Consider the following 11,631-nt stretch of genomic DNA (forward strand, 5'->3'; position numbering starts at 1 on the left):
GCTCCCAATAAATTCATTAACACTTCTGCTTCAGTACAACTACACGCCCCCAAACACATTAATGGCTTGATTAATCCATAACCCTTCATAATAAAGGGCATGACTTATATTGAGGAACCTAGGGAGTGGTTCACATACAAGAGAAGAGGTGAGTAATCAGATTTTTTCCCTCATTCCACACCTCTTAAACCAAACACAGGGATGAAACCAATTTACTCCCAATTTATACCTTTTATTATCTTCAACCAAACACAAAATGAAACCAACCCATTCTCGATACGGTGGAGGATGGCGCTCTCTCCCCCTCCTCTCGCGCTCCCCCCCCCCTTGGGGCGTCGCCGGCTCACGGCTCCCCTCCGTCGGCGTCCAAGTCCCGTGTGACCTCCATCCCCCTTCCTCCCTCGTGCTCCCCCCTGGGCTCCCTGCCGGCGGCGGGGTCCGACCCCTTCCCTCCCGTGTCTCCCCCTCCCAGCCCGGTGGCCCTGGTGGCGCCTCGGGCTAACAGGTTTTGGGCTCTTGGCTCGGTCGATTCTGGCTCCGATTCCGACTCCGAGGACCCTCCTCCTCCTCCCCGCTCGGCCTCGGTGGCGGGGCCGTCGTCTCCGTTGGCGGCGGGTCGTCGGCGTAAATTTGCTCCGGGGGGCCGGGGCTGGCCGGTCGTGGAGGGTGTGGGTTCGGATGGTTGGTGCCGTGTTGGCCGTGGGCGCCGGCGTGCCGCCTCCTGGTCGTCGGACCCCTCCCTCGTGGGCCCTGGGGTGGCTGTCCTTGCTTCGCCGGCTCCTTCCCCTTCGGTGGCGGTTAGCCCTGGCTCGCCTCCGGCCGTGGGCCTCCCCTCCCCGGTGGTGGAGGCGCCGGCGCTAACCCTAGATCTGGGATCGGGGCTGGCGCTGGTGCCCCGGGCCGTGGGTCAGGTTCCTCCGGCTGGTGCTGGGCCGTGTGGGCCTGTGTCTGTCCCTCCGTTGGGTTCCGTGGTCGATTCCCCCCCCCCCTCGTTTCCATGGCTCTTGGGCCGAGGCCGGCCCAATCGCGACCCTCTCTCCCTTCGGCCCCTCTGGGCGAGCCCGACCTGTCTGGCTCTGGCTTTATATGGGTCCGGAAGGGTTCGGTTCCCCCTTTTCTAGGGTTTCCTGCATCTTCCATGGAGTTGCGTCGGCGCCGCTCCCCTATCCGCCGCTTCGTCAGATCCTCGCCTCCTCCTCCCCTCCTCCTCCCCTTCGCGTTGGTGGCTGCGATGGATCGCTCCTGCGGGTCCTCCAGTGAGGCTGTCTCTGGTCTCAAGCGGGGGCGGGACGGATCTGGTGACACCGCTGCGGATCTGGAGTATGAGGCATCGCTCCGTGCTAAGCTCCAGGCCTCGCGGTCGAAGACGGGCGTCGCGTCCCCTCATGCGTCTGGATCCGGGCCGGTGGCCCCTCCGCCCCTGGTGCCTTCTGCTCCGGTGCCTGCGGCCGACCCCTGGGAACAGGCGGCTCGAGGGAGCCGGGCGGGTTCTTCAGGACCTTCCTCGTCTCCTTCCTCGCTTGCCCCCACGGGTGGCGGGCCACCGCGGGCGCCGGCGGTGGGCAGTGGCGGTCCGTCCCGCTTCGTCCCTCGTGGCGGCTCGGGGGCCCCTGTCCGGCGTCCTTTCGGTGCGGCTGCGGGGCGTGGCGCTGGCGCTGGCGCTGGTGCCGGTGTTGGTCCTCCTGGTGATGGCATCCTCCCCCGCCGCCCTCTCGTGGCGCGAGCCGTAATCCCTCTCACTCCCGGGTCTCCAATCCCATCCTCACTTGCTTCGCGTGTCATCGCCCTGGCCACTTCCAGTCACGTTGCGAGAATCCTCCGTTCTGTCTCATCTGTAGGGAGGACGGCCACCTCACGGTGGACTGCCAAAGTAGGGTCAAGCCTCCCTCTTTCATCCACTACGGTATCGGCCTCCCTGGCTGCTCTTTCTTTGCCCTGGACAAGGAAGTTCCTGTTGCTGCCCCCAACCCCTCGCTGTCCAATGTTGGTGTCATCTCTGTCCAGGACAAGCGCACCTCTCCGCAAGCCCTCCTGGACGAACTCCGTTTGTGGGATGAAGGTGGTTGGAATTGGCAGATTCGCCAACTCTCTGATTTCGAGTTTGCGACCACTTTCCCTTCTAAAGAGAGTCTTCGCATGATGTCTTCCTGCACCAGCTTCACACTTCCTCTGAATCAACTTGTGGTCTCGGTCAAAGCTGCTTCCAATGGGTCAAAGACCATTTCCTCTCTATCTGATGTTTGGGTGTTAGTGGATGATGTGCCTCCCAGCATGTGCACCTCGTCTTTCCTGATGGCTTTTGGGGTGTTGATTGGGAAACCAATTGAGGTTGATCAAGCTTCGCTATCTGTGCTTGGACCAGCTCGGCTTCGGGTGTGGTGTGTGGACCCGATATGCATTCGTGGCACTGTTGATGTTTTCTCGGCGACTGGTGGCTTTCGTCTTTGGGTCCGGGTGGAGGGTGCTCCCGGCTCTGCCTCCCCTCCTCCTCCCCCTCCCCCCCCCCCGGCCTCGGGTGATGATGATAAAAGCAAGGAGGGTGGTGGGGGCCTTGAGGATTCGTTGCATGGTACGGATCCTCGTTTCACCTAGTCTGCGTGGGATGGGCTTTCTCCTGCTGAGCAAGAACTGATGAAGGATTGTGCTCCGGCTCCGGCGGGTGGTGGGGTTCAGGGCTCGGTGCCAGGTGTGGAGGGTGGGCCTGCGGCTGCGGGTGGATCGAAGGGCACCCCCCTATCGGCAGCGTGCTCCAACCTTCCCACTCGCCCCACCTCCCCTTCGCTGTCTGGCATTGAAGACCTACCACCGGCGGGTCCTTCGGCGGCCAAAAAGAGGAAGAAGTCCTCGGTGAAGAAGTTCTCCGCGAAGAGCAGGGCCTCTGGGGACTCCAGGCAGTCCACGGCTGGGCTCTGTCGCCGTCTGGAGGTGGATCTGGGGGCAGCCTCGGGCCCGTCTTTGGCTGCTGCTTCTCCTAGTCGGGCCCCCCTGTGCCTATTCGCTCCCCTGCCTCTACCGCACGCAAAAGTGGCCGTGTCTCCAACAGTGGCGAGCGCGTGGTGGATCGGGCGGCTCGGCGTGCGGCGGCGCGTGATCTTCCCCCCACAGGTTCGAGCTCGTTCCCATCTCCGTCCCCTTCTTTGGCCTCGTCCCCTGTTAGACTAGTTTTACCCTCTCAATCTGATGAGCACCTCTTTACGATATTAGATGATGTGGGGATTTGTTTAGACACTAGCTTGGGTTCCCCATCTTCTTTGTTGCAGATGATCCGTGCTAATGAGAGAGCCCAGGCTGACATTGCAAAGGCCAAGGAGGCTGGTGCTGGGGTGTCTGCCCCTCTGGTTGTGGCCGGAGGGGCACTGGAGGAGGCTGACAGGGGTCAGGTTCCTCCGGTTCAGAAACGCGGGGCTGGGAAACGTGCTAAAACCTGCAAGGCTCCGTGCAGGTCGAGTCTTAGAATCAAAAACCTCTCCTTCAGATGAAGGCTTTATTTTGGAACATCAGAGGGTTCAGCGCTAGGGGGCGCAGGGACCAACTCAAGGATTTAGTGCGAGCCGAAAAAATTGATTTTATCGGTCTTGTTGAGACCCTAAAACCATCCTTCTCTCCTTCTGAACTTTCGTCTATTGCTGGGATTGACAGATTCAGGTGGAATTCTGTGGCCTCCGTTGGCCAGTCAGGTGGCTTTCTCCTGGGCACTAATAATGATACTTTTGATTTTGTTGCTTTTGACCATGGCATTTGCTGGGCTAGTGTGGTTGTTTCCCTCCATTGCAACAATACCCTTCTCGAACTTATGGTGGTCTATGGTCCGGCTGATCACTCCCTGTCTCAAATATTTTTGGATGAGATTTTTACTAAAATAGACTCTTGTCAGCTTCCCTCTCGATTGGGGGTGACTTTAACCTGTTAAGATACCCTTCTAATAAGAGCTCCGCCAATTTTTCTTGGGTGTTGGCTGAGGCCTTTAATGCCTTCATCAGGGATACGGCTATTCATGAAATTCCGAGGGTCGGGGCCCGTTACACTTGGACTAATCGACAGGCGTTACCTATCCGTTCGATTCTTGATAGAGTTTTTATCTACCCTGCTTGGGATGGCTTCTTTCCTCGGTGCTCACTTCGTGCCCTCCCCATTGTTGGCTCTGATCACGCTCCCCTTATCCTCGACGACGGATTTCGTCCCAGTGGCTGCCAAAGATTCCAATTTGATGCGTCCTGGCTATTAGTGGAGGGGTTTCCCAGTATGTTGGCTCAGAAGATCTTGGACTGTCTAATCTCTCCCCACCGTTCCTTTGGTCCTATGGATGATTGGCACCATGTTTTGCACTTCCTTCGCAAATTTCTTAGGGGATGGTCTAAGAACCACTTTGCTAAGGCTAGGCGCGATAAAGTTAGGCTGGGCGCCCAAATTAGCGCTCTTGACAATCGTGCGGATAATGGTGGGCACTCGGAGGCCGAGTGGCAAGTCCGGTATGGCCTTGAGAAGGCGCTTCTGGATATTCACCGCCAGGAGGAAGTTTATTGGAAGCAAAGGGGCATGATTAATTGGACCCTTAAGGGTGATGCGCCCACGGCTTACTTCTTCGCCATTGCGAATGGTAGACGGCGTAGATGCCTGATCGATAGTCTCCTAATTGATGGTGTTAGGGTCTCGGACCCATCGGCCATTCTTCGGCACGTGGTACAATTCTTCTCTAATCTGCTTGCGGCTAAACCAGACCTCGGATTTTCGCTTGCCCCGGGCTTCTGGGCCCCCCTTGAGCGGGTTTCGCCCACTGATAATGAGCTCCTGCTTATTCCCCCCTCTGACGAGGAAATTTTTGACACTATTCGGACTGCCAACTCTAACGCGGCTTCAGGCCCCGATGGTTTTTCCATCCCTTTCTTTCGACAGTTCTGGCCCCAACTAAAAGGCCTCATCTCTGCAGTCATCCAAGGGTTTTGGCTGGGCACTCTTGACATTTCTAGACTTAACTACGTTGTCCTCACCCTCATCCCTAAAATCAAGGGCGCTGATCTCATCTCCCAGTTTAGGCCTACTGCTTTAATCAACAACTTTGCCAAGATGCCTGCTAAGGGCATGGCCACTAGGCTGTCTCCCATAGCGCATCGGACCATTAGCCCTTTCCAGTCTGCTTTCATCAAAGGGAGGTTCATCTTGGACGGGGTGCTCTGTTTACATGAGATAATCCACGACTTGCGGGTTCAAGGGACCAAGGCGGTGGTCCTTAAGCTTGACTTTGAGAAGGCTTACGATTCGGTGAGTTGGAACTTTCTCCGGCAAGTCCTTCTGGCTAAGGGTTTTGAGGGTCCTGTAATGCACCGCCTGATGCAGCTGGTTTCTGGTGGACACACGGCTGTGGCTGTCAATGGTCAAACTAGTAAGTTTTTTGCTAACGGTAGGGGTCTCAGACAAGGGGATCCAGCGTCTCCTTTGCTTTTCAATTTTGTGGCCGATGCTTTATCTCGTATTCTTTCTCGGGCTGCGTTGGCCGGACATATTACCCCGGTGAGCTCTCACCTTATCCCTCATGGCATCTCTCATCTTCAATATGCGGACGACACTATCATTTTGATGGAGCTCAATGAGAACAGTCTCACCAATCTGAAATTCCTTCTGCTTTGCTTTGAAGCGCTTTCAGGCCTTAAAATCAATTTTTCCAAGAGTGAGGTCGTTGTGACTGGGGTTTCGGACCTGGAGGCGCAACGGGTGGCCCACCTTCTGAATTGTTCTCTTGGGTCCTTTCCTCTCAAGTATCTAGGCCTTCCCATCTCCCCGTTTAAGCTCCTGGCGAAAGATTTCGCCCCGGTGGTCACCAAAGTTGGCAATAGAGTGTTACCTTGGCGAGGTCGATATAATACGCAAGCGGGCAAGGTCGCCCTTACCAACTCCTGTCTTTCTTCACTTCCAATGTTCTTGATGGGCTTCTATCTTCTTTCTAATGGGGTTCATTCTGGTTTCGACAAGCATAGGGGTGCTTTCTACTGGAACGTTGCGGATAATAAACGCAAATATAGGCTGGTCAGATGGGACATTATCTTTTGCCCCAAGGACAAAGGGGGCCTTGGCATTATTAATACGCGAGTTATGAATAACTGTCTCCTGATCAAATGGTGGTGGAAGATCATGACTCTTGAGGAACTCCCAACCTGGCTCTCGATCCTAAAAGCTAAATACTTCCCCTCCTCGAGTCCTATGTTTGCTCCTGCTTCTGGTGGGTCTCAATTCTGGCGTCAACTGGTTAAAGTCCGGCCGATTTTTTGGTCCCTTGTCAAGTTCGTTGTCAGGAACGGTAAGTCCACTCGGTTTTGGCTTGATTGGTGGATCGGGGACTCTACGCTGGCGGCTGCCTTTCCGGCCTTGTTCTCCTACTATGATGATGCTGAGATCTCTATCTTTGAGCTCTCGGTTAAGGGATGGGTTTTAGATTTTCGGCGTTCTCTTTCCCCTATAGAGTTGGAAGATTGGCAGCGCCTTACTGCTTGCTTCCCCTTGCTCTCGGAGGAAGAGGATTCCGTGGTGTGGCCCCTTTCCTCCTCGGGGCGCTTCTCGGTTAAATCGGCCTATTCTAAGCTTGTCTCTGGTGGACACTCGGTCAAGTTCAAAGATATCTGGTCGGCTCGAATCCCACCTAAGATCAAGATCTTTCTCTGGCAAGCTGTTCGCGGTAAGCTTTCGGCGGCTGACCAGATTAAGAAAAGGAACGGGCCGGGTTCCGATAGATGCGTGTTGTGTGGGGCTCTGGAGAACACCGAACATATTTTCTTTCATTGCTCCTTAGCGAAACTTATGTGGTGTTGTATCAGACTCTGGCTGCATGTTAACTGGTCCCCCTCCTCCTTTGAAGACCTGAGGCAGTGTGTCAATCTTTTATCTGGACAATCTAAAAGGGTTTTCTTAGTTGGCTGGGCTGCGATAGGGTGGTGGTTGTGGACAACTAGGAATAAGTTCTCGATTGAGCGTATCTTTCCGGCTAACCCTGTCAATTGCTTATTTAAAGCCAATGGTTTTTTGCACCAGTGGAGATTATTGACTAAAGATGGGGACCTCCAGGCTTTCGACGCCATGCTATCTAAGATGAAATCTACGGCGTCTGCCCTTCTTCGGTGATCTTTGAGGACGGCTTTCTGATCGTCTCTTTTGGTGGTATCTAGTTCTATGCTGGCCTGCGTGCCATGTGAGGCTGGTGGCCTTATAATGCTACTTAATTTCCTTGGTGTTTTAACTTGTTTGGATGTCGGTTGCTGGTGCTGTAACTCTGCCTGGTGGCTTTATTTATAAAGTCGGGCTCCTGCCTTTTCTCTAAAAAAAACCAACCCATTCTCTGGAAAGAAATCATGACATTCCATGGCTGACTTTTGTAACACACACTTAGAGGACACGCAAACGCCATGACTGATTTTGACTCTTCTTTCAGAATCTATCAGAATCACAGTTGCTAGTAACTTGATCAAGGCCTCGGGACAACGCGAGCACGGAGCGGATGCTTCATCACGGTGGTGAAATCCAGTTCCTCGGTCATGTCCACCTCCTGCCCCTCCACCGCCGGAAGCCACTCCAGCTCCCTCACGAGGCTGCCGACGAAGTACTCCACGTGCAGCATGCCAAGCGTGTATCCCGGGCACATCCTGCGGCCAGCACCAAAAGGCATCATCTTGATCTCCCTGCTCCCCGTGAGGTCCACGCCGTACCCCTCTCCGCCCTCCAAGAACCGCTCCGGTCGAAACTCATTCGCTGCCGTCCACGCCGCCTCGTCGCGCCCGAAGTCGGCGACCAGGAAGTTGACCTCCGCGCCTTTGGGCACCGCGTGCCCCCCGACCTCCGCGCCGTCGCTCTGCACGCCGTGCGGGAGGAGGAAGTGGCCCGGCGGATGCAGCCGGAGCCCCTCGAGCACCACGGCCTTTAGGTACAGCGTCGACTGCAGGTCCCCGTCGTCGACCTCTGTCTTGTCTTTGAATTCCTCGTAGACCTTGGATTGTGTAGTTGCCGGAGTGGCGAGTTAGATCGCCGGAGAGAGAGAAGAACGAGCGAGGACGAACGGGAGACAGTAGTATATTTGCCTCGCCTGAACCTACGCGAGTCTTTCAGTTATTCCTTTTAAAGTGTAGCTCGATTACAATGGATCTCAGCTAACAAACCTCCGGTCAGACTGCCCATGATTTGCGTGATGCCATGCCATCCCACGACTGCATCCGTGTGTCTTAGGGCATGTACAATGGTTCTATCTTAGCAATGCCACGTAGGATAAATGATGAGGTGGAGGAGAGAGAAATCATAAGAGAAGGCTTGTCTTCTCTTAATTAAGAGAAGGCAAGAGATGATCTCTTAGCACAATATGTCTCACCATGTTTTTAGGAATAACTAGTTATTGAAGATAAGGCTAAGAGATGACCCATTGTAGACATGTTTTTTTGTCATCTCTAAATTACATGCAAGATTTAAGATAAGACTACCTTATCGAGCATTGTACATGCCCTTAGTAACCGGAGGACTAAAACAAAGAAATGAGCAAATAAAAAACAACCTGGACGTGCTACAAGCACTCCCGGTATACTAGCTACGTGCATGCAGATGTCACATCGGCCATGCACCATATTATTCTGAACAAGGAAACAACGATGAGTTTATCCAACATTTCACCCCCATAGACTCAGCGCTCCAGCTCCACCTTGATCATCCGAATCTTCTGCCGCATCTCGACGAAGATCACCCGCCCCAACGCCTTTGTCAGCACGTCGGCGAGTTGCTCCTGTGTACGGACATGACTAACCTCCACTTTGCCGGTGTCTACACAGTCCCGTATGAAATGGAACTTGATGTCAATATGCTTGCTCCGGTCATGATGAACAGGATTCTTGCTCAGTGCAATGGCGGCTTGATTGTCGATCAGCAGTTTGAACTTGGCCGCTGGCTTGCCTAGCATATCTCCTATGAGCCGTGATAGCCACACCCCTTGGCATGCTGCTGCTGCTCCTGCGACGTACTCGGCCTCACAAGAAGAGAGAGCCACGATCTTTTGCTTTTGCGAGCACCAAGTCACTGGATTCTCACCGAGGAAGAAGATCTGCCCAGAAGTACTCTTGCGATCCCCGGTGTCACTTCCATGGTCGCTATCACTGTAACCAACAAGTGCTACTTCTCCATGGCCAGCCTTATAACAGCACCCATAGTCCATTGTTCCCTTTATGTATCTGAGAATTTGCTTGACAGCCACCCAATGGTGTGAGCTAGGCTTTTCCATGAACCGGCTGGTGATCCCAACAGCGAATGCGATGTCGGGTTTAGTGTTCACAAGATAACGTAGGCTCCCAATCACACTCCGGTACAAAGTGGCATCGGCCGGTTCGCCACCATCTTTTTTTTCAACTTCAGACGGTTCTCCATAGGTGTAGCACAAGCATTACACTCACTCATGCCAGCAGCCTCCAGAATCTTGGCGGCATAGCTTCGCTGATGCAACTTGATTTGGCCTTCTGATTGTGACACCTCGATCCCTAGATAGTAGCTTAGGAGTCCGAGGTCGCTCATGTTAAACAGCTGCTGCATTTGTTGCTTGAACATCACAATGGCAGAAACGTCCGTCCCGGTGATGATGAGGTCATCTACATAGACTCCAACCAAAAGGAATGAGGTTGCATCACCACGCCTATACACTGCATGCTCCAACGGGCTACGTGTGAAGCCCAGCTCTGTCAAAGATCGGTCCAGCTTCGCATACCATGCCCGGGGGGCCTGATGAAGGCCATACGGTGCCTTGTGCAGCTTGAGCACTCGGTCCTCCTTGCCGACGGCCAAGTACCCAGGTGGCTGGGCAACATAAACCTCTTCGCCAAGCTCGCCATTTAGGAACGCGACTTGACGTCCATGTGATGAACTTCCCAGCCGGAATGTGCCGCGAGAGCTAGCAACACACGCACTGTTTCCATCCGGGCAACTGGTGCAAAAACCTCATCAAAGTCCACCCCCTCTCGCTGAGCATAACCCTTGGCAACCAGGTGTGCTTTGTGCTTAACAATGTTTCCTGCTGGATCACATTTCACCTTAAACACCCATTTCAAACCAATGGCTTTGTGCCCAGCCGGAAGTGTGCTTAGCTTCCAGGTCTGGTTCTCATTGATGCAGCGCATTTCTTCATCCATGGCGGCCTTCCAGGACGTGTCGCCGAGAGCTGCGTCAACATTGCACGGCTCCTCGGCACTGAGAAGACAGCGCTCGTCAAACTCCCGAACAGCGGCATCCTCGGTCTCGTCGAGTATATACTCGAGACGCCGATAACGAATGGGCCCGGAGTCGACATCCCGTGCGTCGTCATGTGTTGGTGGCGTGGCCCAGCCCATGCTGTGGGCCGGCGTAGGCGTAGCAGACACGCCCTCGGTTGTGGATGAAGCCGGCGGCATGGGTGACCGCGGACTCCCAGGGCTCGGCGACACGGGTGACCGTGGTGACCCAAGAGTTGGTGTAGAGGGTGACACCGTGCTACCGCTCGCCTGCGGACTCGAGGCGCTTCCGGAGTCCAGCTCGTGCTCACCGGGGCCGGTGGTATAAATCACCGTGAATGTTGCTGCCGTGGACGCCGCCGCGGACGCGTCCGGCTCATCCCAGTTCCATGGCCTGTTCTCTTCAAATAAAATGTCACGAGTTACCTGAAGTTTCTTCGCCACTGGATCGTAGACGCGATAACATTTGGCACCCTCCTCATAGCCAATAAACACCATGGGAGTTGAGCGATCAGTGAGCTTGGTCACCCCTGGTCCGAGCTTCTTCACATGTACTGTGCAGCCGAATGTATGCAGGTGTTGCACGTTCGGCTTCCCACCGTGCCATGCTTCATACGGCGTGACACCATCAAGGCTGCGAGTCGGTGATCTGTTGAGAATGTACACAGCCGTCCTCACTGCCTCGCCCCAGAACACAGCGGGCATGCCCATGCTCTTCAGTAAACACCGCGCCATCTCGACGACAGTCTGATTACGCCGCTCGACCACGCCATTTTGTTGTGGCGAATACGGCGCGGTCGTGTAGTGTTTGATGCCGTGCTTGCTGTAGTAATCCATGAAGTCGCCGGAGTTAAACTCGCCGCCCCGGTCGGACCGAAACGCACGCAGCCTGCATCTCCCTTCAGTTTCAGCCATATTCTGAATTTTCTTGAAAGAACTGAAGGCCTCGTCTTTGGATTTCAGCACAGCTAACCACATGTATCGACTATAGTCATCAACAACAAGTAAAAAATACTTGTTACCTCCGAGCGTTGGTGGGTTTATAGGACCACACAAATCTGTATGGACTAACTCCAGCCCCTGATCAGCTCGGTATGCAGCAACTTGAGGGAAAGGGGTGCGATGCTGTTTGCCCAAAGCACAACAGTCACAGAACTCGTCAACTCTGTCAATGAACGGCATTCCCTTCACCATGCCCTTGGATGACATAGCTCGGAGAGCTCTGAAGTGTAGGTGCCCCATCCGAGCATGCCAGCGCCAGGTTTCATCATCAGTTTTGGTCAGTAAACAGGTTGGTACAGCGATGGGCAGAACTGCAGTGTAGAGGCGGCTCACTGACCGTCGAGTACGAGCCATCAAGTGCCATGTTGTGTCATGAATGGTCATCAGTCCCTCATGTATCTGAATCCTGCAC

The 11,631-nt window shown here is 54.5% G+C and overlaps 1 protein-coding gene across 1 annotated transcript in view; it reads right to left on the reverse strand.

The window, feature by feature from the left end:
- Window positions 1-7,370: 7,370 nt before the first annotated feature.
- LOC123134098 (cytochrome P450 89A2-like) overlaps window positions 7,371-11,631 on the reverse strand; it is a 7,507-nt gene continuing 3,246 nt past the window's right edge. The window contains exon 3 of the mRNA XM_044553440.1: window positions 7,371-7,969. Coding sequence (XP_044409375.1) covers window positions 7,451-7,969 — 519 coding nt within the window. The 3' untranslated portion in view covers window positions 7,371-7,450. The remainder of the gene's footprint in view (window positions 7,970-11,631) is intronic.

The sequence above is a fragment of the Triticum aestivum genome, chromosome 6B, assembly GCF_018294505.1.
Source record: "Triticum aestivum cultivar Chinese Spring chromosome 6B, IWGSC CS RefSeq v2.1, whole genome shotgun sequence".
Lineage (NCBI taxonomy): Eukaryota > Viridiplantae > Streptophyta > Magnoliopsida > Poales > Poaceae > Triticum > Triticum aestivum.